This window comes from Sinocyclocheilus rhinocerous, unplaced genomic scaffold (genome assembly GCF_001515625.1).
Source record: "Sinocyclocheilus rhinocerous isolate Xijiao unplaced genomic scaffold, SAMN03320098_v1.1 scaffold1226, whole genome shotgun sequence".
NCBI lineage: Eukaryota > Metazoa > Chordata > Actinopteri > Cypriniformes > Cyprinidae > Sinocyclocheilus > Sinocyclocheilus rhinocerous.
In genome coordinates, this window is record NW_015645507.1 from 21,686 (window position 1) to 49,364 (window position 27,679).

The window sequence follows — 27,679 nt, forward strand, 5'->3', positions numbered from 1 at the left end:
CCGAAAGTCCAGCACTCTCCTACCTTCACTGCTGCGACTACTCTTGTTTGTATGTGTTCCTTCGCTAGCATTTTCCACATTTCGTTTTTCTCCATTAATAACAAATGTGTCCATTCTAATGCTCAATTTTACCGAACTAATGGCTGCTGATGATTATTTGAATTGAATTCTGCCAAAGTGCGCGCTTGTAAGTGTTCGTTAGATGCGTAACGTTAGTGTGAGTACAGGTCTGCTCATGTCTGAAATTATTATATGAAAAACAAAATTATTTTACATAACAAAAACATTATAGCTTATATTTGTTTAGTACATTTTTTAATTAATGTAAAAACTAAAATGAATTGTAAAACTGAAAGTTATTTTTTTAATTGTGTTCAGCATGGTGGGCCGAATTTGAATTTGTGACGGGCCGCGGGTTGAGAACCACTGATCTACAGTAATGATTGGCAGCGGCATCTCGAACATGTGCGTGCTGTCGCTAAGTTTTGCGGGACTCACGCCGAACCCGCGGAAGTGTGCAATTGGGCGTGTGGAGGTACGGTATCTGGGCTTCCACTTGGGATATGGGACATGCGTCCCCAAATTGACAAGACCCAAGACCCAAGGTCCCAAGACCAAAAAGTTGGTGAGACAGTTCCTCGGGCTGGCGAGATATTATAGGAGATTTATACCCAATTATTCGGAGCTCACCAGTCCGCTGACTAATCTTACAAAAAAGGATGCACCAGATCTGGTCCAGTGGACGGAGCTGTGCCAACAGGCTCTGACCAAAATAAAGGCTGCCCTGTGTGGCGGGCCGCTCTTACACTGTCCTAACTTTTATCTCCCTTTTTTGATGCAGACGGGCACATCAGACAGGGGGCTGGGGGCAGTCCTGTCGCAGGTGGTAGGGGGAGAGGAACGGCCAGTGCTGTATGTAAGTCGGAAGCTATCAAACAGAGAGACGAGATACAGCACCATTGAGAAGGAGTGTTTAGCCATTTGATGGGCCATTCTCACCCTCCGTTATTACCTCCTGGGACGGGAATTCACCCTCTGTTCGGACCAGGCGCCCCTCCAGTGGCTCCACCACATGAAGGATACCAACGCACAGATCACCCGTTGGTATCTAGCTTTACAGCCCTTTAAGTTCAAGGTGGTCCACAGGCCGGAGGCGCAGATGGCTGTAGCTAACTTCCTCTCTAGGAATGGTGGGGAGGGGCTGCAGGCCGGATGGCTGCCGGCCTGAGGCAGGCGGTGGGAACGGCCAGTGCTGTATGTAAGTCGGAAGCTATCAAACAGAGAGACGAGATACAGCACCATTGAGAAGGAGTGTTTAGCCATTTGATGGGCCATTCTCACCCTCCGTTATTACCTCCTGGGACGGGAATTCACCCTCTGTTTGGACCAGGCGCCCCTCCAATGGCTCCACCACATGAAGGATACCAACGCACGGATCACCCGTTGGTATCTAGCTTTACAGCCCTTTAAATTCAAGGTGGTCCACAGGTCGGAGGCGCAGATGGCTGTAGCTAACTTCCTCTCTAGGAATGGGGGGGAGGGGCTGCAGGCCGGATGGCTCCCGGCCTGAGTCAGGCGGTGGGGATATGTGGCAAGGGGGGCGTGGTAGTGCGGAGTCTGCAGCGGAGAAACGAGTGCGGAGACGAGCGGTGATAAGGAGGTAAAGTGAATGATGTCTAATGTGAAGGGGAGAGAGACTTTTGGATCACAGAAACTGTGTACGGCAGGGAGCCTCACAGGAATTAGTTTTTGTCTTTTGTTTTTTTTTGACTAATAAAAGCTTTGTTCACTCACCATTCTGTTCACTCACTTCTTCGTCTTGCTCTGACATTGAACCAGGTTACAACTTGCTTTTAAAAGTACTTAAGTACCAAAAGGAAATATCCTTTTTTATGTCAATGCACTGTTTTATTATTGTTGTATGCAATACTTGCAATACCTTATGCCTCTGAAGCAACTTACAATACATTACACCTACTGAATACACTGACTAGCTTGTAGTATCTTTGGAATAAAGAGCTTTTAGAATGTTAAAAACCTCTAGAAGTGAAACATGTGAGTTAACAAACAATAAATAAATAAATATATTAATTAATTAATTAATTAATTAACACCCCTACCCACCCACACAAAAGCAGGATGATAGTGATCTCACACATCTACCCGTAGCCATTCATCCACATTTGAACTGAGTAGACAGTGAAATTGTTGTAAATAGACTGATAAGAAGAAAATCAATCCTGCTTTAAAACCCAGCAACACAACAGTAGCTGTATAAGTCATGTTTTAAAGAAGAAAAAATCACACACTGACTTTCAAAGCTGCTACATTATAACAACTTTCTACTTTGAGGACCTCAATAGAAATGTAGTGTAGAGAAAAGTATATTTGTCTTTCAAATGTAATAAAGTTATAGTCATAGGTTGTTACTGATGTAACTGCTTGAAGAAAGTGTGATTTGTGTTTCAGTGTAACACTCAAACTTACCGATAGAACGGCATGGGCAAAGCCATCAGAAAAGCCATCACCCAGATGCCCAACATGATGGACAGGAGCCTTTTCTTGGTCCTCAACCTCTGAGACAGAAACGGCCTTGTGACGGCCAGCCAGCGGTCCATGCTCATCAGGCAGATCAGGTAGATGGATGCGTACATGTTGACACAGCACAGGTAATGGACCGTCTTACACAGGGCGGACCCAAGCTCCCAGTGTAGCCCTTTCACCAGGAAGCGGAGGAACAGCGGAGCGCTCAGGAGAACCAGCGCATCCGCCACGGCCAGATTCAGGATCAGCACACACGTGACGGAGCGGCGACGCACTCGACACAGAACCGACCAAACCACGAACAGGTTCCCGGGGAAACCAAACACGAAGGCAATGACCAAGATAGCAATCCCGATCTGATGGGACAGGGGCATGGATGCTGAGGACAGGGAGGCGGGCGCGATGGAGGTCTGAGCTGGTCCGGATAGGGCTGAGGGATTTGTAGGGACAAGAGTGGCCATTTGGTTCAAAGTTAATGGTGTTGTTTCTTGTATTTGCTGTGGAGATAAAGTAAACAGAGAGAGGAAAAAACAAGATCACTTTCCTTTTTGCTAATGAAGCAATTTGTGCTTATACAGATATCTATCTATCTAGCCATCCATCCATCTATATAAATAGTATTTGTTTTGCTGTGTTCGCAGTAGTAACATTGCCCAACACAAAGAGCAGTTCCCCTTTTGGTTTCTGTAAATCCACAAAAAAAAAAAAATCCACTATATGACTGGGATTTTTATATTTATGTGCCACAGAACATTCACATTTGAGTGAACTATCCCTTAATAGGTTACATGAGTCATCACATTTAATATGATAATTAATAATTAATTTAAAAAATAATGAAAATAACAGTTGTTCAGACATAATTAAACACATAATCATCAAACTTTGATTTATCTCATTCATTGTTGCAATGACAAGAAAGTCTCAATTATACCCTGATTCACTTTCTTTTACTGTCATTGGCTACAGGTTCACTGTAAATATCATGGAAATGTCTATGTATGTTCTAATAATGCAGTTGTAACGTATTTATTTGAGCAAAGTATTTATTTATTTATTTTTTTTTTTAGATTATCTGTCAAATCATTAAACAAAACAAACAAAAAAAAATCCTAAAACATTAATCATGAACTACTGGAAATGTTATTGAAAAGTCATGGAAATTCATGTGAAAGAAAACAGGACTTGGATACTGGGTTCCCTCTTCAGTTAATCTTCAGTTCCCAAAATGTACCCTTTCGACTTCGTACAGTTGACGCTTTCTCTTGCTTTCAAGAAAATCTAGCACAATGACACACTGCATGAGTCTGTTTGTTCAAAGTTTAACTTCTCTAATTTAACAGGACATATCAATGCGACATGTGTGGCACGAAACCCTGAAGAAGCACTGGGATGTTTTTTTTTTTTTTAAGCGCACCACAAGCTGTTACACTGACATCGTTGCCTAATCAAAATATGCTTATGGTTGCAGTTCTTGCATTTTTTTTTTTAAGCCGATCCTTACGGTGACCTACTTGAATTTTTTTATGAATAGCCTATGATTTTGGTTAAAGTTAGTATTATAGGTTTAGGTCATGAATTGTCTTTTTATATTAGTTATGCTGCTAGTCATCTATATTCTATGAAGCGTTTCCTGCTGAAAGGGTGTTAACCATGTTTAACACATTTATGACAGATATGATCCTTCACTCATCTAGCAATGTTAAATGTTATAAAGTCCTTAAAAACATTTCAAGCAAAATCATGTGAAAATTGACTATTATAGATCAGATGTTTAGATAAAAAGGTCACCAAGTCCAATTTACTCTCAATAAAACATTACCAAAAGACTTTGTATTGTAGAACCCCTAGTTTAGATTTAAAACTACAGACACACTCACACGTGCACACACACACACACACACACACAAACCTGAATATGAATGCACTTCAAACAGCCTTACCTCAATTCCTTGTAAACTTTTCTGCAGGCGAGCACATTAGCGTAGAATCAGTTTTGTCCCAATGACTCAGAAGTGTCCTTATCATTAACATCTTTTAAGTAGTGGTGCTATTTAACGTCATCGCTTCCTCTTCACACACATCACTTTAGAAACAACCAATTGCCTCAGACAGGAAAGAGCAAAGAACACTTCACATGTACAAAAAAAAAATGCTGTGACTTGGTTCATTTGTTCTGGTATCTTTTCTTTCTGTTGCATTTTGTCCTCCTCTTTTGTGCTCTAACTCTCTAACTTTTTCTCTCTTATTTGAATTTATTTGCATGGGGAAGCCGTGTCCCGTGATCATAAGCGTAGAATCAGTTTTGTCCCAATGTCTCAGAAGTGTCCTTATCATTAACATATTTTAAGTAGTGGTGCTATTTAACGTCATCGCTTCCTCTTCACACACATCACTTTAGAAACAACCAATTGCCTCAGACAGGAAAGAGCAAAGAACACTTCACATGTACAAAAAAAAAATGCTGTGACTTGGTTCATTTGTTCTGGTATCTTTTCTTTCTGTTGCATTTTGTCCTCCTCTTTTGTGCTCTAACTCTCTAACTTTTTCTCTCTTATTTGAATTTATTTGCATGGGGAAGCCGTGTCCCGTGATCATACTGATAATTGCAGTGTATGCGTGTGTGTGTAGTACTTCGATTTCCACATGCCCCGCGTTGTTTTCATAATAGGGTAGTGTGACCGCTTCCAGTTCTTAGACTGTTGTAACCAGGGTGGGCCGTTCACATGCAACATTAGCCAAATGCAGGTGATTTCTGCGCAGGGCCAGCCGGGGCATTTTTGCCTGATCTTGCCGCCCTGAAGAGTATCCTTTGATCTGAATGAAACAGACGAGGCTTTTGTTTACTATGCAGTTGTGCACTGCAAGCACATGACTCTAGCTTCATTTCAAATTCAGACTCACATAATTTTATTCCAATCAAATTAACCATGGTTTCATTATAGTAAAAGTGTAGTAATCATGTTTTTTTTGGCGTATTGATTACCACAGTTACCACAGTTTAACCACAAATACCATGGTTAAGCTATGGTTAGTGTAGCAAAACCATGGTTAATTTGTGGTTGCCATAGTTTAACTATAGTGACCATGGTTTTTTGGTTTTATTTGTAGTAAAACCATGGTTAATTTTCGTAAGGGCGTATCGTTCAGTACTGCCTCAGAGACATACAACGCTGCTTGCGCAAACCTCGTGCTCTTTAGTGAGATGTTGCGTCATTATTAATTGCTTAGGCCACTTCACACTTCTAGTTCCTTTCGTAGCATATATTATTAAAAGAGGACGGCCTTAGCAATATATCAACATGTAAATTAGATCAAAAAGTCACCCGAGTGTCCACTTTTAAAGTCAGCAAATTACAAATTGACAATGATTAACAGAAATGGATGATTTTCTACAGATAAATGTGATGTGAAAGAATTGATTTATTGAGGATCATTGTTTCATTTCCTCATTTTCAGAATGCACATTTCTTAACATTGTTCATCATTACTCTTTATGTGCAATCTGAACATTATTAAACAGCTGATCAGTTCACACACACTGAATGACATATATTAAAGCCACAAGGCTGGTATTTACACATGCTCAACTGATCATAATTGAAGTGCTTTAGTTTTTAATTTGATCTCTAAAACTCCCTGTAATCCCAAAACTCAAACACGAACACACATGGAGACATGCATCGCAAATCTTCACATTTAAAGGGGTAGTTCACACAAAGATGAAAATTACCCCAAGATTTACTCACCCTCAAGCCATTCGTATATGACTTTCATCTTTCAGACAAATACAATCGGAGTTATATAAAAAATGTCCTGGCTCTTCCAAGCTTTATTAAGGCAGTGAATTGTGGTCAAGATTTTGAAGCAAAATAAAGTGCTTCCATCCATCATAAAAAGTACTCCACACAGCTCCGGGGGTTAATAAAGGCCTAAAGAGTGGGATCGACATGTTTGTGTAAGAATAATATCCATATTTAAAACTATACAAATCATAATCTCTAGCTTCCGCTATAGTACGCGCGTTCATGACAGTGTGGCATTCCAGCGGATGATATAGGCGTATTTTATGATGCATGGATGAATGGATATATTTTTGCTTACAAATTTTGACCACTATTCACTGCCATTATAAAGCTTGAAGAGCCATGACATTTTTAATATAACTCTGATGGCATTCGTCTGAAAAAAGAAAATCATACACACCTTGCAGTGAGTAAATCATGGGGTAATTTTCATTTTTGTGTGAACTATACCTTTAATACAAAATCATTACATTTAATATGACTGATGATGTAGTACATATTTATTTAAAAAAATGTAAATAACAACAATTGTTCATTGGTTCAGACATAAGTAAACACATAAATCCTTAAACTTTAATTTACCTAATTCATTGTTGCAATGCCCAAAAATAGTCTCATACCCTGATTTCCCCTCCTTTACTGTCATACGGGTTCACTGTAAATGTCATGGAAATTTCAATGTATTTTTTTTAATAATGCAGTTGTAAATATTTATTTGAGTGCAATGTGTCAAATCTTTAAACAAAACAAAATCCTTAAACATTAATCATGAGCTACTGGAAATGTTATGGAAAAGTCATTGAAATTCTTTTGAAAGAAAACAGGACTTGGATACTGGGTTCTCTCTTAATTTTCAGTGTCAACCCAACGTTTTCCCTTTCAGTCTTGAATCTTTGGACCCATCCATGGAGGTAGTCTTATTCTGACATGATCTGAATGGTTCATCTGTCTCTCAGTTGCGTGGCACCAGGGCCGTCCTTAGGGGGATGTAACTGGTGTGGTCGCACCGGGCCCTGCGCTTGAGGGGGCCCCGCGGCAAACGGACCAAGGGGGACTCCCCCCCGGAACTCGATTGCGAATGGACCGAGGGGGGCTCCCTTCCTCGCACCGGGCCCCACGTCAGCTAAGGACGGCCCTGCGTGGCGCCCTCTGCTGGACAAACACATGAAGCAGTTCTTTGACAGCGCTGAAATGCAGAGTATTCCAGGTCGGATTTGTGGACTTTCTTTGTCATGTTTTTAACAGTTAGAACCTGTTCCTTGTTTAGCCCATTAGTCAATGTATAAAACCCGTGTGGCCGTCTCAGTTCTCGGTCTGGTGATGGTTTGACACTGAGCCTCTTGTTCTCTTTTGTTCTTGGGTACACCATTGGTAAACAGTTTTTATTTTATAATATAAACTTGGATTGACCTCCATCTGTTAGAAAAGCACACCTTTACCACACCGTGCAACACCGGAACAACACACAGCCCAGCGCTCTCTCACCGTAGATTGAGTTCCCCGTAACGAGCCGCAGCCAGACGCTCACTTACCGTTTTTCGGCGGCACAACTTTAATAACCGAGTTTGCGTTAGCGGTGGTGGTGGTGGAATCTGAGTCTTTGTCTTTGAGACTTTCTCCCTCATCGGTCTCCTTCTCTCGGTCGCGGCTGTTCTGGTTGCTGCGCCGGATCCTCCACGATGTTTCTAGCGCCGTTCCCTCGAACAGCCGCGCCATGAAGGCCAGACCCTCCCGCCGGATGAACGACTTCCCGGCGAATGTGTAAAGCACGGGATTTATGCAGCTGCTGACGAAGGCCACAGTAGAGGTGAGTGCTCGCAGCTTCGTCCTGATCTTTTTTAGGCTGTCGAAGGAAGACAGGAATGTGTTTTGATGCTTATTTGGCTATAAAAATTTGAGACGTTATAAAAGCAATTTGAAAACCTATAAGTTTGCTTTGGGTTTCTGGACTGTATAGCCTAATGACAATATTGTCTTGTTAGAGGTACTTTACAGCAGAATTTGTTTACCATTTTTAAGCATAGCTTTCCTTGTCAAAGTTACTAAATGAGATGAGTTAATTTTACTCAAACATTAGCTACTTAAAAGGGTCATATGATGCAATTTCATGTTTTCCTTTGTCTTTAGAGTGTTACAAGCTGTTTGTGCACACATAAGATCCGTAAAGTCGCAAAGATTAAAGTCTCAAACCTAAAGAGATATTCTTTCTAAAATAACTCATAAATGAGTTCTAAAAGGATTCATACACGCCTTCCCAAAACGCCTAATTCAAACACGCCCCCATCTATTTCCATTGTCCAATCAAATTAGTGGAGAGGCGGGCCTTCCGTTTTGGTGACGAAAGTTTACCGTTGCTTAGAAAGTCCGGAGACTGCAATGATGGAGGGAGAAACTTTTGGTGTCTGTCGCGGGTTAACCAGAGCTGTATTTTTTAAAGGTTTTTGCTAATATGACAGTTTACTTTACAGCAAAAAACAAAGATTTTAGAGCGCTCGCGCTATAATCCTTTGATTACACTGACAGGACAGCTGATTTGGTGGTTGCCTAGCAACATAAAAAAAAGCAGGGCACTGCTCTTTTTTTTTTAAAAGTCACCAGAATTTTCAGACCTAAAAAATGCATTCGGTCTGATCGGGGCCTTAGTATTGTTGCCGCCGCAACCATAGAAGCTGACTTTTTTTTTTAAAAGTCACCAAAATTTTCCGACCTAAAAAATGCATTCGGTCTGATCGGGGCCTTAGTATTGTTGCCGCCGCAACCATAGAAGCTGATATTCCACATATGGTGAGGGGCGTAACATTTCCATCACACGCTTGAGGTCTTCGGCCAATCACAACGCAATGGATAGCTAGCCAATCAGAGCACACCGCGCTTTTCAGGACGATTACCTTTTTTAAAAATCGACACGTTTCAGAAAGGTGGGGCAGAGAGGAGCAACACTAAGATACAGTTACAGTATTTGGAAAATAATATGTTTTTGAACCTTAAACCGCATAAACACATTGCATTACACCAAATACACAAAATAATGTTCTTTTTAGCAACTTCATATGACCCCTTTAAAGTTAATTGCACTTAATGCAAAAAGGTAAGGGAAACGAGCACAATTTACAACATTTTAAATATGTTTAAGAGATGTTGCTCTCTGGCATGAGAAGCATAGGTTGATCTTCCTTTTAGAGTTGCTGAGGTCCTGGTGTGAGTGTTTTAAGTTGCTCACTTTTCTTTTGCGGGAGAATCTTCTGGATGTAAAGCAGCAGCCACCTGTGTAAGGAAAACACGATTAGGTTGTTTTTACATTTGAGAAATGGAGTGTTTGATGGACAGACACACACCTGCACCATGTTTATGATGTGGTACGGCAGCCAGAACAGTCCGAAGGTGATGATGATCACCAGGATGAGTTTCTCGCTGCGGATGCGTCTGCGAAAGCGCGTCTTGCGGATTCTACGCAGGATGCACACGTAACTGCCTATGATCACGCCGTATGGCAACAAGAAGCCCAGTAATGTTTCCATACCATACTGCATCACCTCCTGCAGATGAACAACACTGTCATGAAATAACAAGAGCCGTAATAGGAAATTAAGAAACAGATATTTATAGATATTTTGTTCTTGATCTTGTTATAGGAAATATGTCTGCCAGAAGGCTTTTTGGACGCATCACAAACAAGAAAAATGTAATTCTCTGCCAAATGTTTTGGGCACAAAACAATATTTGTGGCAGGAACCTCATGCAGCGTGACAATGTCATGATATGGATAAGCTCTTTACAGACAGGAAGGTTCAAACTGCCAAATGAACATGAGAATGATATAAAAAGCAGAACCTGAATAACTCAGAAGTGCCCAGTTACTGCCGTTCACCAACAGTTCCCTTCCAAACTGACAGAGCATTCCAAGGAGAATTTCCAAACATAAAATTTAATTCTCTGCCAAATGTTTTGGGCACAAAACAATATTTGTGGCAGGAACCTCATGCAGCGTCACAATGTCATGATATGGATAAGCTCTTTAAAGACAGGAAGGTTCAAACTGCCAAATGAACATGAGAATGATATAAAAAGCAGAACCTGAATAACTCAGAAGTGCCCAGTTACTGCCGTTCACCAACAGTTCCCTTCCAAACTGACAGAGCATTCCAAGGAGAATTTCCAAACATTGCAGGGTTTATGTTGAGAATTCTGATGTGGTCACATGACATAGTCATCCATGGGTGGAGCCAAGCCTCCTCAGGTGCACTGAATGATTATTTAGCATGTAGCTGCCTTTGTTTGGTGGGTGTGCGCGCAACGTGCAACTAGTGATGGCGAAGTGAAGTATTCTGAACCAGCGACGCTTTCAACACAATTGACCTATCGGTAAGCCCTGCCCCCTTAGTTACTGTTGCTCCCTCGGACAAACAAACGGAGCTGCACACTGTCTTACAATGACAGCTGTCAGTGTGAAAACCTTGTCCCAAGACGTTCTGCTTGAGCAGATGAAAATTGTAACTTAATGAGAGTATGGCAACCAGAAAATCAGCGTTTTCGTCTTCATTGGGATGAGGGTTGAACGCTTACGGATATTTTGCTCTGTTTGTTCGGGTTCAGGAAATGGAATAAAATAAATTCCATTGTCTATCCTCTCAGGATACCTGGAATCAGTGTTACAAGTACCCCAAGCATATAATTTTTCAATTTTTGTAGCATAAACACCAACAAACCGATGAAAGCTTCGGATCTTCCAATGTTTCTAAAGATGTCCGAGTTCCACTCCCCGTGCAACTGATACTCGACTGCCATTGGCTCACCTGCGTTCGAGGGGAGGGGCTTACCGATAGGTCTATTGTATCGGAAAAAGGTTCATTACTCGAAGCTTTTTTAACACGGTTTACGTTGTGGCCATGTAGTGGTCATAAAAATGAATATCAAAGTGCTGTGTTCACTTACAGCCAGGGGTTTCACATCTGGTTCTGCAACTGATTCTTTGTTTTATTTTATTGTATATAAATAATGGTCATTGTCAGAATCATTCATTTGTGTCTGTGTACTGGCAGCAAAATAAGTAAAATAAATTAAACTAAATTCATAAATTAAATCTACAATCTGTCTATTTAAAATCTGCCTCAGTCCTTAGACTCTTATTTCATTGGCAACGTTCATTTGATCTTAATAGCTTAGTTCAGCTTAATATATAAACTATGATATTGGAGAAAAAACAATGCTAACGCATTATAATGTAATATAATGTAAAGGAAATGGCTCTGAGGTTTGCGTCGTTTGAACCAGATACTGAAGCAGTCACGTGGTTTTCAAGCAACTGAAGCTTCGGATGTCATAGATCATATATGATCTCTGATACAGTGCTTTAATGTGAAATGTGTTTGTTTTTTTTTTGATACAAGCTTCGAAGCTTCGTTGTTGAACGTAACATCACTGCATGCAACTGAAGCTGACGTTCCTTTCCTTCTCCTCAAAGAGAGTTTTTTTGTAGAGTTGGTGTGTTCCTGACTTTGTAAGTTCATTTCTTTGGTATTGTTTTATATAATGTTAATTCTTGAGGTTATGTTTGTCTAAGTTTCATGTGATTTATCATTCATATGTATCAGTGTTCCTATTTGATTGTTAAACTGTTTAGTGTTGATTGATGGGCACGCCACCCTGATAGCACACATTCCTGAACCAACGCACTTCCAAACTTTACAGTCTAGATGTACAAACCTGATAAAACATTCCCAGAACAGAAGCAGCCAAAGATGCTTCTACAAGGACTGACAGATACTTACAATGAGTAAATGATGCTTGAGGCTTAATTAACTTCTAGGTTACACCAAAACCGTATTTTGCACATTCAAACTGTTATGCATGTTATGCAAATCAAATCCCAACTCACTGCAATATCAGTTTTTTTTATTTTTTTTTACTTAAAAAATTGCCTCTGGCTAAAATACTAATCCATGATATTACTTTTTCAAGTGAACAAGTCATCTCAACTGAATCAGGAGAAAAATATGCAAAGATTAAGCAATGTTTACAAGTCAAAACAGTTCTAAACAACCATTTTGATGTGAGAGGACAACAGAGGATGCTCTTTTTCACTGGAGGAAGCGTTATTATGGATTATGGACTCGTATTTAGGCCAGAAGCAATGGTTTAAAGTTAAAACGTCTTGATGGATTTGTTTCTCGTAACTTGCTTTTTACTTCACAAGCTGTTAATAGATGGACTGGAGTGGTGTGGATTTCTTGTGGATTATGATAATGTTTTTTATCAGATGTTTGAACTCTTATTCTGACGGCACCCATTCACAATATCAGGTTTTTTAATTTTTTTTTACTTAAAAAATTGCCTCTGGCTAAAATACTAATCCATGATATTACTTTTTCAAGTGAACAAGTCATCTCAACTGAATCAGGAGAAAAATATGCAAAGATTAAGCAATGTTTACAAGTCAAAACAGTTCTAAACAACCATTTTGATGTGAGAGGACAACAGAGGATGCTCTTTTTCACTGGAGGAAGCGTTATTATGGATTATGGACTCGTATTTAGGCCAGAAGCAATGGTTTAAAGTTAAAACGTCTTGATGGATTTGTTTCTCGTAACTTGCTTTTTACTTCACAAGCTGTTAATAGATGGACTGGAGTGGTGTGGATTTCTTGTGGATTATGATAATGTTTTTTATCAGATGTTTGAACTCTTATTCTGACGGCACCCATTCACTGCAGATGATCCATTGAAGCAAATGATGGAATGATACATTTCTCCAAATCTGATGAAGAAACAATCTCATCTACATCTTGGATGGCCTGAGGGTTTGTGCATTATGTGTGTAATTTTCAGTCTCTTGAAGAGCTTTTTTTTTTCTTGGATGTGCATGTAATAAGTTTTGATCTGAAATAATAATGTAGAAATGACTCACATATTGTGGTCGTGGGTGATGGCAGTCACACACGAGACTCTGAGGCTCTCTGCTGACCTCTTTGGTGGTCCTGAAAACCAAAACAGGCACAGAGAGTCCCAAAGCGAGCACCCAGAGTCCTGCCAGCACCTGCGTGAGCGTCCTGCGATTCGTCAGCGCACCGACACGCTTCGGCCACACTATCGCCACCAGCCTGTGGAGACTCATCAGCATGATCAGAAATATGGAAGCGTACATGTTGGCGCAGCAGAGGTAGAACAGGACTTTGCACAGCACCAGGCCGAAGATCCAACTGCGCTGAAACAAATAAACCATGAAGAAAGGCGTCAGCAACATGAGGAAGCCGTCGGCGAAGGCGAGGTTCAGGATCAGGAGGGTGGTGATGGAGCGACGCCGCACTCGGGCCAAGATGCTCCAGACGATGAAGACGTTCCCGGGGACGCCGAGGAGGAACACGAGGCTGAGGATCGCCGCGCCAGCGACCGCTCCGCTACTGTTGCTCAAGATCGTCTCGCTACCACTAGCCGTGCCGGAGAAGTTGGAAGGATCCCGCGATGACATGTTCAGAGTCGGACTGGGAAGGACAAATGGGCTGGAGGACGGAGTGACTTGTAGGACAGAAGAGGAGGACAGGAGAGCATTGTGGTTCAAGGCCATCTTGGCAATCTAAGGGTAAAAAAGAGAATGTTTTGTCAGTTGCAGTGACTGTCTAGCTTGTTTTAAACACTGCTTGCATATGATTGTGGCATTAGTATTAAACTACATTACTGGTCAAAAGTTTGGAATAATTATGATCTTTTTATGTTTTTGAAAGAAGTCTCTTCTGCTCACCAAGGCTGTTTTTTTTTTTTTACTAATGGTTTTTGATGTAAATATAGTATAAAATGTAATTTATTCCTGAGATCAAACCTGAACTTTCAGAAACACACACAGAAACACAAAAACACAAGTACAAATGTTTCGTATTTCTATTAAAACCATGATGAACCATTTTTTTTTCAGGATTCTTTTATAAATAGAAAGTTCAAAAGAACAACATTAATTTGAAATAGAATTCTACTGTAACATAAATGTCTTTGCTCTCACTTTTGATCAATTTAATGTGTCCTTGCTGAATAAAAGTAGTACTGAAATGTAATAAACAAGACTATATATGTGTCATATTATAGATATGGACTTAATAACTGTGCATATGCAATATTAAAAGTGTATAACTGAAGCTCCAAAAATACATTTTAATGAAGGTGACATCATTCCCTGCATTGACCGACCAAATGTAAATTTGATCTTTTTTTTGATTGTGTGTCATTTTTGTTTCCAGTTAATTCTGTTGATATGACTATATATGTGTCATATTACAGATATGGACTTAATAACTGTGCATATGCAATATTAAAAGTGTATAACTGAAGCTCCAAAAATACATTTTAATGAAGGTGACATCATTCCCTGCATTGACCGACCAAATGTAAATTTGATCTTTTTTTTGATTGTGTGTCATTTTTGTTTCCAGTTAATTCTGTTGATATACATCCAATAAGAAGTTACTGGAATACACTAATTTCAATAGTACATAGAGTTATTTTTCCTCATTACACAGTGATTTGACAGAGCATAATTGTACTGATCAACTGATATTTTCCAATGAACTTGTTTAATTTGATAATGGCATCCGTTTTATAAGTCAGTAGATAAATGCAGAGAAAAGCAATGCCATTTTCAGCAGTACTGTATCCAGAAGTATTTTTCCATTCAGTTCTTCCACAGGGATCAAATTGGATGAGATGAATTGCAAAACTACAAAGTTTGATCTTTGATTTGAACCAAAACAAAATATGAACAGGAAAGGACTGTACTTAATGTGCATGACATAAATAAATAAAAAATGTATATAATCATATATCTATACAGTACCTTGCGGAAGTATTCATACCCCTTTTTCACGATTTTTTTGTGTTGCAGCCTTATGTTAAACTGCTTGAAATTACCTTTTTTACACATCAATCTACACTCATACACCATAATGACAAAGCACAAAACAGGTTTGTAGCAACTTAGCAAATTTATTAGAAATAAAAAACTGAAATTATTCCATTGCATAAGTATTCCTTTTCTGGGACACTTGCAATTTAGCTCAGGAGCATTCATATTGCTTGTAGATGTTACTACACTTCGAGCGGATTTAACCTGAATAGGTATGATTTGGAAAGGTACACTTATCTTAAGAAAAGGTCTAACAGCTGAAAATACATATCAGAGCAACAAACTGCCTGTAGAGCTCAGAAACAGGATTGCCTCAAGCCACACATCTGGGGAAGAGTTCAGAGAAAATTCTGCTTCATTGAAGGTGCACAGAAGCACATAGTCTCCGTTACTCTTAATGGAAGAAGTTTGAAACAACGTGGGTGGCGTTTCCCTAAAGCATTGTAAGCTTAAGTACATCGTAGACCCATTGAAACAATCAACTTAGGCTTACGATGCTTTTGGGAAAAGCAGCCCAAGACTCTTCCTAGAGCTGGCCTCCTGTCCAAACTGAACAACTGATGGAGAAGGGCTTTAGTTAGACTGGTGACCAAGAAGCTGAAGGTCACTCTAGTTGAGCTCCATGATCATATGTGGAGATATGAGAAACCTACAGAAGGACAAACCTCACTGCAACACTCTGGCTTTATGGTGGTGCGGCCAAACTCAAAGCATTCAGAACTTCAGACTGGGCAGAAGGTGACTTACAGACTTATAGAAAGAGTGGCTTATAGACAGCTCTGTGAATGTCCTTGAGTGGCCCAGCCACAGCCTGGGGTTTAACCCAATCACATATTTCTGGAGAAACCTGAAAATGTGCATCTGCCCCCATCCAACCTGACAGAGCTTGAGAGGTGAAGAGGTGAGGAGAAGAATGGCAGATAATTGCCAAATGATGATGAGCAAAGCTTGTCGCATCAAACAAAAAAAGACTTGAGGCTGTAAAGGTGCTTCAACTAAGTACCGCATTAAGGGTATGAATACTTATGCAATGTACTTATTTCAGTTTATTATTATTTTCATAACTTAACAGAGTTGTGACAATTCTGTTTTTGCTTTGTAATTATGGTGTATGGGGTGTGGATTGATGTGGTAATTTAAAGCAGTTTAACATAAGGCAGCAACATAAAACATGAAAAAATGAAGGGGTATGAATATTTTCGCAAGGCACTGTATATATAATCACAAATTTAAAAGTAGTTTGAAAGTATAATGAGACTGATTTGACTATTAATCTGAAGTTCAATGGAAGCACAGCAACAAAGAACCTCGGAGTTCATGTTTGGTCTGTCTTGAGAGTTTTATACAGAAGTTAGAAATATCTACTCTTTATGGAGAAAATAAATGGCATGTTCTTGCTGCATATGAAGTTGCATATGACCCGTTGCTGAAGTTGTTCCAGGTTCTTCTAATAACCCGCCCTAATATAACATTTAATAGGCTATTGATAAACCACAATGGCAGCCGGACGTCTGTGGATGTATATCAAGAGCAAACACATTTGTTTGCATTTTGGATTTATTTTCGATATTAGATGCTCATAAAGAGGGTGGAGGCCACCGTAAATGACGTTTGTGGTCTTCAGACAGAAGCACAGGTCAGAGAGTCGTAGCCTCAGTGGCGGCCGGCAAAAAGGCCAGCGGAAAAATCATGTCCACAGAGCCACTTACTGTCCATTAGTGAAGGCATTAGCACACGGCAGACGCTGACAGGCTCCCTGATGCATTACAAACACAACGGTTTGCTCAAGTGATTACAGGAGTCTGCGTAACGTGATTGTTATCTTCTCATGCCAGATCTCCACAATTCAATATGACTGCAAATCATCCATTCAAGAGGCACCAACCGAGTGAAAGAAAACAGACGACCAGAACACTGCGTCCATTGGAGGCCCTCGGGGAGAGGAAAGAAAAGAGACGCAGAACACGGAAAGTGAAAGTCTAGAAAACGCAGAGTGAATCTGAAGAATTAACAATGAATATGTGAAGGCTGCCAGTGTTTGTATGAAGACCCATTTCTGCCCACAAACCTTGCCTGCTTATCACTGCAGGAAGTCCATACAGGAAATGATTTGTGATGATTTATGCTGACAGGGGTTTTGTAAACCTGCATGTTATCAGTCGACATCTAACAAGGATGCAACACAATAAAAATGACTAGCTAGCTTTCAAACACACAATTTTGTCCATTTGATTTTAGTTGGTGTTATAGTTTCTCCTAATGGCTGGTATTGTTTTTGTGAATTGTTCAAAGGCAAGCGTATTTTTGATGAGATATAATTTCAGAGGTCTTACTGAACATTAAATCATGCACTAAAATAAAGTTCTCAAAATGACTTATAAAAATTTTATAATATTTTAAGCACTAAGCACTTTTAATTACAAGATATATTCTATTTCAACACAAATTATATTAATAATTATATCAATATTAATATTAGAATAATAAAATGAATTATTATAAATTAATAAACTACTACGAAATGCAAATATTTCCTCATTTCTGCATAACATTATTAGTAATAGTTCAGTCATCAAAGTTGTGAAATAACACAGAAAGGAGTTATAGGAATAAGAAAGAAAGAACTAAAAAAACGTAAAGAAATTATATTTTCAATTTTTTTTTTTTTTTTTACGCAACATCATTAGTAATAGTAAAGTCCTCAAAGTTATGAAATAAAAAGGAGTTATGGGAAGGATGTGCTGACCTGGGCGTTTCCCAAATGCATCGTAAGCCTAAATTGATCGTAAAACCATTATTACAAATGAAGCTAGGATTAATTTAGGTTTATGATGCTTTTTGGGAAACGCAGTCCTGTGCAATAAGCACATCATGACGCTTTTCCAATATGCACTTCAAATCTTCCATTAAATAACATTAATATACATGACTTGACTTGATTTGATACGTATGGGCTCTATTTCAAAGTTTCTATTTTGTCAAAACTGAACTGACGTCTGCAGGTCAGAAGGTTTGAAAGATCATGAGAAACAGATCCAGGTGTGTTTAAAGTTGCGAAACTATCGACAGATGACATTCACAAGGCTAACCGTCTATCTCTACACCAGACCACATCAGGCTTTTCCATCAGTCACTGTATTCCTGCTTCAGTACCCACTTCAAACGTGAAGCTGGAGCACAAAACCATGGGCTGATAGCTGTATTTCTGCCATGAGTCTTCGAAGTGATGCTTGTGAAAGCAGACTTCATTTCCTCCTGACCTTTACATTAGCTGTTTGTCACATGGCTGCTTGGATTTAATCATCAGTCACTGATGAGCTGTCTAGTCTAGTCATTAATGTTGCAACTCTTTATGTGGTCAGATACAACAGTAAGAGGTCAGGGATAAGAGTATAATGATTTCAATCATCAAAGCGACAGTTCACCCTGAAATGAAAAAGCTGTCATCAGTTACTCAAATCAGTAAGACTTTCTAAAGGTGAATTGTTAAAAGCTATTCATATGTTGCTTTTTTTATGTTGCTGTGGCCTTCAAATCTCATATTTTTGCATATTCAGACCCATCATAATCAGCTACTAGACATTCAGCATACAATAACACAACACCTTCAGTCTCAAAACTAATATATGACTTGTAAAAAATGACCGTGAATTTAACGGTAAAAGACTGTAAAAATGCTACAGTAAAAACCTGTTAAATGGTTAACGGTAAATTCCCCTACTATATACGGTGAAAAACTGTATTGGACATTACATGTATTGGACATTAATTTTACGGTAGTATACCGTTTTTGGAAGTGAAAAAGACCGTATAATTTACAGTGAATAACCGTAAATTGACATTCCCAGAATTCCCTGCGTTACATTTCAAATTTGATGTTTTTTTGTTGAAATAACTATGTTTCTTCTTAGTTTTTTCTTATCAGTTTTGTATATTAGGGTTGTTGTTAAATGAATGTGTATTGCATTATTTGCACCTTCTATATATGTTATTATTTAAAAGCTGCTTGTGATGGGCTTTGGTCCATCATGTGACTTTCACCACCTGCATTTGGTATGGAAAACTCAGAATATAGTGCACAACTCATGTGTGCTACTGTTTTTGGACTTTTATGATGGCAGCGGCTTTTAATTCTGAGGATCCGTGCAGCATTGCATCTTCTGCAGGTCTTCATTATTTGACTCGCCTGCTTCAGATTCAGCTAATTAAGTGAGAGCTCCATGAATTGAGCTACGCCTGTCTGACCAGAATTGAAAACTACTTGTTTATGGTAGTTTTGGACTTTTCTGGAACTCGAAAGCAGCTTTTGTTTTGTGAGAAACCACAGTTTGAATCAAGATAATGGATTTCCATTGTGTTCCTCAGAGGGAAGTCAGTCATTCGGGTCAGGAACAACATGAGGGTGAGTGAGACACGTTTTTAATTTTTTTTAGATATCATCTCATTTCAGGAGACTATAATGCTGTCAGTTTAACAAATCAGAAATGAGATACAGGGATGAATAATTATCATACAATATATAACACTATAAGCTGTAAATCTCTGTGTATAAATATAAAGGTTTTATAGAATTATAACCAATTTTTGAAGTAGAAAAATTTACTTTTCACAATTTATATTGGGTTATAATTTGTTTGGCATGTTAAATGACAAAAAAGTGCATCGTCAAAAGCAGATTCTATTGGTCAAGTCGATATAAAACATTAAATCACCAATTATTACTCAAAACTTGTGAAGAATGTGAAAAATTAAAATGCTAAAATATAATGCCCGAGCAGACGAGGAGGGACGTAACATAGCAACAAATAAAGAAAATGGGAAAACTTCAGTGCAAAAGCCATTTGTGACACACAAAGTGTCTACATTTTGCCTATAAAAAGTAAAAGTAGAAAGTAAATGTGATTAACAAATAAATTATTATATAAAACATTAACAGTTTTTTTTTTTTTAGTGTTAGGTTGGTTGTATTTCAAAACAACTTTGTTGGAGAAAAAGTCTGAAAATTGTATCACCGTTTGTTAAAACACTATTCTGTGACCATATACAGCAAGTCATTTATTTACATTCAGTTCCATGGGAAAACAGGACAGAAGTTGGCATTTCTGTAACAAGTTTTTCCACATAAAACCTGCTTCCTGATAGCGAGACCAGACATGAACGCTGCCGGTGTAAATGCGCTTCAGAAATCGTTCACAATTCTTTCCTAATTCCACCAAAACCAAACTCGTTCAAAACCAGGATCAGATGAAAGAAAGGCAGAATGATAACGAGATCTGCTGAAGTGAAGTTCATTCATTCCCATTTCAATGTGGCCAGTCTATTCTGTGTTTGTCTAGTGCACGTCTGGGATACTCGACGCAGTCTGAGACATACACCTCAAACAGACGTGAAAATCCACTCACACCCACTAACACAGACCTACACGCCCTCGGTGAGAACACAATAGAGTAATGAGCGCTTGACTGATTCTGAATCACAGTACATGCTACACAAACAAACAAGCATGTGTGGCTTTGTGCAAAATCATGTTCAATTCTGTCTTTTACAAGAATAAATCCAGTGTATTATCCTTGTATCCTTGCGACCACCTCGAAACGTTAATGTTACTCAACACGGTTCATTAAGCTGTGTCGAACAGCACTGTGCCTGAAACGCAAGCGGCGAGTCTTAACAAGCATTACACAGATGACAGTATTCTACTGACATGCACAGAAAAAAAAATAAATAAATGAAAATGTATGTGAAAAGATGTGCGCTGACATGTGTGGATGCCCAGACTCGCTTTTCCTAGATTGTTGATAGTGATCTTACTAAAAAAACAGCATTGATAGCCGTCTACACCCCAAATATAGCACAGGTTGCGTAATGTGGGAGTGTGATAAATAAATATAACTAACATGGTGCATTATAATTACCTTATTTATGTACCATGGTATTTGTAGGTTGTGTCTCATGTCCAAAATAGTACCATGTTTTGCATGCATGCATGTTGCCATGTATAAAATTCACATTATTTGCAAGTACTTTGTCTATCACTTTTATTATGTTTAACTAATTACACACAGTTATTACCGTTTATACAAAGCGCCGCATTGCTTTTTAATGACATGTCATTAAACATGTTTACAGTGTTTTATTGCAGCATGTGGGGAGCGTAAATGTATTTACGCTGGAATCATAATCAATCCTTAAATTGCAGTTGAGCTGATGGCTGGTTCTACTGTGGGTCAAGGTTTCTTAAGGTTTCTCTGGCCCTCGAGGTTCACTGTCCTGCAGAGATTAGCTCCAAACCTGCCTGAAACTCTCTAGTAATCCTGAAGATCTCGATTGGCTTGTTCAGGTGTTTTCGATTCGGTTGAAACTAAAGTTTATTGGATCAAAGTTGAGAGAACATTAAAAAATGAATAATAAGAATAAGCTGAATAACCTTTTTCAACTTTAAAGAGCCTTTTGTGCAATGGAAAAGTGTTATTGGTGTAAAATGTTCTTCATGTGACCACTAATACCAATAAAGAGCCTTTATTTTTAAGAAGTGGTCACTGGCTGGTCCACCACATTTAGCTGGTTTGTTGTCCTAACAGCTGCTTGGAAAGTTGGGCAAATTTGGACATCCTATTTCCTTATTTCTTTCCAGATGACAGTGAGCCAACATATCATACATAATTCCTTAAACATTTCTTGAGCACCACTTTTAAAAAAAAAAAACTAAATAATAATGTGTACTTTAGCTAAAAACCATATACTACTACTACAATGCATTGCAGCTCAGATGGTGCAACATCATGGTCATAACTTCGGTTCGCTGAGAACACACATATGGGCAAAATGTACACCTCGAATGATCTGCATAAAGCATCTACTAAATGCATAAATGTAAACGTTGTATTGTACACATTAAAAAAAACGATATGGTAGGCTATATAGATATTCAGTTAATAAAATATAGCTTATTTAAAGACAATTGGCCTAATTTCTTAATATCCACGAGCGTGTCTTTATATCTCTCTGGCTGTAATCACACAGTGATAATAATTAACAGTGATCTTCAAACAGACTCAGATATTATCAGAAAGCAGGAAACGAGTCTTACCTTCTTATACTTCCAGTGGCTGAAACAGCTACAAATGAAAGCAAAGTTTAGACGTCCCCTTTTCTTTCTTTCTTAGTTCCTCCTCAGGTAATTCAGTTCCCTGGTGCTCTCACTGCAGTCGTCTGTCCTTCCTCTCTATAGTCCACATATTTCTGTGGCTCTTTCTACATTCTGTGCAGCCTCATGTCTCTGCGTGTTATCAGTGTGTGTGTTTCTCTCTCTCTCTCTCTCTCTCTCTCTCTCTCAGAGTTTCTCTTTCATGTCTTTAACTTCATCGTATCTCATCATTTGATAATCTTTCCTAATAGATTTCGAAATATACAGCTGTAAATGACACACCTCCAGTAAAGACACAGCGCGCACACACGCCTCTGTTTGATCAAGCCACCACTCCTGTTAGTAATTTCTGAATCAGCATCCTGCACTCAAACAGATGCTTGTAGAAACGTGTGTTAGCACACACAAATACAAGTACACGATGACATGCCATTGACTTCTGTTGTGTAAATTTAGCAATACAATTGTTACTTTTGATGCTGCATTTGCACTGCTTGTATCACTTTGTTTGTGCGCTCCGAAGACCATTTCTGCTATATCTTTACGCATCTTTCATGCTGGACAATTGACCATTCGCAGGGAGTTTGATTGACAGGCGATTTTCCAACAAAAAAACAGGAGAGTAGATTAACTTCGCTGGACTTGAACTTGAAAATGGTGCGTCTTGACATCTTTCCACTGTTGAAACAATATACCCTCTGATGTTCTTTCATGTTTATTTAATGCTATAGCTAGTAAAGAGGAAGACATGGTCAGTCCTCGTGCTGCTTAAACTGAGGTGCTACAGCGATCTGTCATGACACATTGAAGAGCCACAAAACGGTATTTATTTGTTTGATTTTCTTTAAAAAAAATAGTTTGTTTCATAGCAACAGTAACCTGCTCTGTCTTGTCTGTCTGCGAGCTGTCAGTTTCCTCTTTGCTCCGTGATTTTTCACTGCATGAGAACATGAGATCACCATGGCTTGTCAGACATAGCAACAGTAACTAAGGGTGGCGGGTCTTTGTGAAGGGTCAATTGGCGATGAGATTTATGAAGAAGTCTTTGAATCATTCACTCAACTGAACGTATTCCTTTAAACAATAGGGCTTTGTAAAGAAAAATGGGGTCAGTTTGTGAGTTGATGTAATTAAGTTGAATTAATTAGCTTCTCAACATAAAATTTTAAATAAAATGAAGAACCAGATTCAAAATAAAAATGTAAATATAGCAACCCCAAAATATTTCATTTGATTACCTGCATCTGCATGACCGTCAGCCTACATCAGAGATGGTGAACAACACGCAAACATTGTTAAATTATCGAAATATTTGGCTAGGTTAAAATTGTGTGGGAACTTCGAGGAAATATCTTCTGACAGAAAACTTTGGGAATCACTGGTGTGTTGAGCGGAGACTCAATGGTTTGGGACAATGTTTAATACTTTTTTCACGGAATGAATGGCAATACTTTTACGGCTATTTTCCAGTTTTCATTCATAATCTCAATGCGATTTCAATGGAAACTCAGTTGGTCTTCCTTTTCTGGAAAGTACGTCATGACATTTGTAATGTAATTCCTTCCAGTCAGCTGTAGCGTCATGATCAGGTTCCTGCAGGTTTTGTTTCAATCAGTGCGCAGCTGCTTTATGAGGGTCTCGGCAGGGAAATGACGTGTGTTGTGGTGGGATGTGAGTGAGTCTGAGTGCAGTTTTAATTGATCCCGTATTTTAAGAAATGTTTTACATTATACAGGATCAATGTAAAACGTTTTTGATAGTTGCCTTGGGAAATGGTAGTTCATTATTCACGTTCTAAGAAATGTGTCCTATACAGTGTATTGCACTTACTGTAATTCTGTCATTGCACTCTTGGAAAAGTGGTATTGGACAATGCTTCCAGGTAATTAGAGAAACTATTTTCATGCATTCTGATAACAAATGTAAACTCCATTCTGGAATTAACTGAAGGATTATTCCTAAAGCAACTTAATGGAAAATACGCTGCTTTATCTCCTGCACAATGTATTTGTACTGTACTGTACTAGATTTTTTTAAGGAAATCCCATTTGTTCTGGCTTGATTTCTACTTTTGTTCATTCTTAAAATAATGAGTGACTGACTAATAACTACTAATAAGCAATCAGTGACAGAATGACTAATAACTATAGCAGTGTAATAAACTGACACGCACACCTTAACTTATCCAGACACACCTATCAAATGTCCGCCTTAAAAACCACCCACATGCAAGGAAACTTTCACCTCCATCAGCATCTCCATCCATCAACATGCATTCAATTACAACCTCTTCAAAAAGTGTTTGTGTGCAGGGGCGCTGCTATGGTTTCTTGGCCCCCTGAACAGCATATTGACTGGGCCATTTATTTATTTATTTATTTATTTTATCTCAGTAGATGTTTTTAGAAAAGTCATTGGTAAGTTTTCTCAAGGTATTACAGACTTGTCTGCATGAGCGCCATCTGCTGGACAGATATCATCCAGCATGTCATTTGTCATTGCGTTAGCTGCGCAAAAGGTCGTGGGTTCAATTCCCAGGGGAACAACACATACTGGTAAAAAAATTAAAATAAAATGTGTAGCCTGAATGCACTGTAAGTCGCTTTGGATAAAAGCGTCTGCTAAATGCATAAATGTAAATGTCAGATCAGGGTAATTTATTAAACCAGCACTTTAAAAAGTACGAAGTTAATAAAATATTACAAGAGCTCAAGAAGAGCCCATGATCTGACATGCTGAATTATGTCTACTGGCAGGTGTTTTTTTTTGTTTTGTTTTTTTTGGTGATCAATCACAAAATTGTGCACAAATCATATGAACTTATAAACTATGGTGAATCCAGCTAAATGTAGATACTTTTGCCATTAAGATGACTGGGGAAAAATATCTATCCATCTCTCTAAATGCCAAACATTTTAATTGCATGAAATCTCCATAATAGAGTAAACAGGACGTTTGCATCCATGTATTAATTCACGTTGCATGGGTGCCATCTGCTGGACAGAGAGTTCACATAACCTGTCAGATCATATCTGCATACTAAATGCACAACAGCAACAACTAAACTTTGTCATGCCAAACAGCCTACAGTCCGATTAGACTAAGATCTTATAGGCCAGACCTACACAAAATTACAAAAGAAACTTTTACTGAAGTTCTATCTGAAAATTAACAATGTTTTATAATTATTCAGTCTGACTGTATGCATAAACATGTAAAGGAAAATCTGATATGATCTGATCTGATCTTTACTTGCTTTTATGTTCATTTGACATTTTGTTAGCTTTAAAAGCAACAACAGTAAACTGGTGTACATTCTCAATCACATGTTTTGCCATCTCAAAGTTATTGCTCTCGTTGTTGCTTCATATATTGAACCAGTGTCCAGTGTTGCCAAGTCTGTGGTTTTCCCGCGGAATTGGGCTACTTTAACACTGTTGCCGCGGGTTGCTTTTCCATGTCCGCAGATTGAAGTGACCCCAATAACATGATATTTAGCCCCTAAAATGTGAATTTTACCGGGGGAACCCCACCAAAAAACGTGTATTTCTATTTACCCCCTCAAAATGCTTTTGGGCTAGTTTTGAGTAGCAATTGGGTGCGTTTTGTGAAAACCTGGCAACCCTGCCAGTGTCTTCTGCTGCTTCCCATCCAATGATGGCTCCTCCAACTGCTCCTACAGCTCCAAGAAAGACACCTGCAGCTACTTGCCCCGCTGTCGCTCCTCCTGTAACTCCTCCGCCCAAAGCAATTGTTACTCTTTCCAATTCTTTACCCAGTGCAGCTTCTATGAATGTTTGCATCTGTGGTGGAATATTTTGGCTTACGAGAATCACAACTGAGGTCCCCAGTACTAAAATAGCCAGACAGCCGACAATCTTACGTGACAAATTGGCTATTGAGCAAAGATGACACTGGACAACACACCGACAGACAAGAGAGAGCAGGTTACTTTTGGTAGGAAACAAAGTGTCAGCTTTCAAATGTTGTCATTTTGTTGGAAATGTAAACAATAAATACTCTTTTGTGGCTGTTTATTGTATCATGACATCACTGTAGCGCCTCAGTTCAAGCAGCACTTGAACCGACCAACTCTTCCTCTTTACTAGTTATAGCGCAAAATAAACATGAATGAACATCAGAAGGTATCTTGTTTCAACCGCAGATAGACGTCATTACACCGTTTTCAAAAATGACTTTATGAGTGGCCAGATCGTCTGTCAATCAAGCTCCATAATGTCAGTCATTTCATTTCTAAAAACAGCTTTTTTTTAAGCTGCCAATTAATAAACAGCAATGTAGATCTCCAATGGACACTGGACACTTCTTCATATCTAGAACCATTCGTGTATAGTTATGCCTGTCTATTAAAGTAGGCATGCAAAATAACTTTTTATTAGTAACTTTAAGTTTTCTGCCCTGAAAAGATTCCTTTTAGTTTTGACTAGAACAGCCATTAGACACTTTTAACCAATAGGGGGAAAAAATTTGAACTGAAAAAAATAGTGTGGCATGTTGTAACACTACGTCACAATGGAACAGCGAACTAAGAAAATGGAACCAGTAAAATATTTAGGAATAACAAAACACCCCAAGCATATTTTTTACTCTCAATAAGATACTGTAAGGGAAACAGGTCAATTTAGCTCAAAGGGAATCATTAAGGACTGTCTAAGTCCTTCAGTTGACACATCCTTTTTGATATTTTCAGCATAAATACTATTTATACACAAAATAATGTTAGAACTGCAGTAAATACAATATAAGTCAGTTCAATTCAACTTTATTGACATGAGAATTGGAGTAAAGTATTGGCAAAAATGGTATGTTTATCGATCTATGTGAAAAGTCAATTACAAGATTGTGGTAAAAAGTGATGCACCAAAAAAAAAAGACAAGTATGAGAAAGAAATCATGAAAAAATACACAGTAAAAATTTGAACAATTCTGACCAAATATGAACTTTTAGTGATAAATGAAATAAACATGGACACACTACTAACATCCGCTTGTGGACTTTGTCTATTGCCATGCTATGACTTTTGGCTTAGTTGAAATAAAACAAGAGACAGAATGAAGAGAGTGACGACAGCAAGGGGAGATTCACATTTATCATGTGACAGCAAGGGGGGCAATAATAATAATTATTTCAATAATAATAATTATAATATTATTATTATATAATATCATTATTATTATATATTATAATTATTATATAATAATTATAAAGCAATTGTGTGCTTTGCGTGGTGGGTAAACACGCTACTGTTAAAAAGTAATACATTTTTAAAAGACT

The 27,679-nt window shown here is 38.6% G+C and overlaps 2 protein-coding genes across 2 annotated transcripts in view; both read right to left on the reverse strand.

Moving 5' to 3' along the window:
* The window catches only part of LOC107706022 (leukotriene B4 receptor 1-like), a 13,553-nt gene extending 8,844 nt beyond the window's left edge, over positions 1-4,709 (reverse strand). Inside the window, exons 1-2 of the mRNA XM_016509578.1 lie at positions 4,488-4,709; positions 2,488-3,041 (exon numbers count right to left, since the gene is read on the reverse strand). Of these exons, the coding sequence (XP_016365064.1) occupies positions 2,488-3,005 (518 nt within the window). The 5' untranslated portion in view covers positions 3,006-3,041; positions 4,488-4,709. The remainder of the gene's footprint in view (positions 1-2,487; positions 3,042-4,487) is intronic.
* A 2,183-nt stretch (positions 4,710-6,892) lies between these two features.
* On the reverse strand, positions 6,893-22,509 carry LOC107706021 (leukotriene B4 receptor 1-like). The gene is made up of 5 exons (XM_016509577.1): positions 22,327-22,509; positions 13,254-13,919; positions 9,686-9,886; positions 9,571-9,614; positions 6,893-8,193 (listed from the first exon to the last, which is right to left on the reverse strand). The coding sequence occupies exons 2-5, from the start codon at positions 13,908-13,910 to the stop codon at positions 7,875-7,877; spliced, it is 1,221 nt and encodes a 406-aa protein (XP_016365063.1). The 5' UTR covers positions 13,911-13,919; positions 22,327-22,509; the 3' UTR covers positions 6,893-7,874.
* Positions 22,510-27,679: the final 5,170 nt, after the last annotated feature.

Excerpts from the sequence above, each read along its gene's own strand:
- LOC107706021 (XM_016509577.1), bottom strand. The coding sequence starts at position 13,910 with ATGGCCTTGAACCACAATGCTCTCCTGTCCTCCTCTTCTGTCCTACAA. Across the intron at positions 9,887-13,253 it reads ATCACCCACGACCACAATAT|GAGGTGATGCAGTATGGTAT; the intron begins GTGAGTCATTTC and ends GTTCATCTGCAG. Across the intron at positions 8,194-9,570 it reads GATTCTCCCGCAAAAGAAAA|CCTAAAAAAGATCAGGACGA; the intron begins GTGAGCAACTTA and ends TTCCTTCGACAG.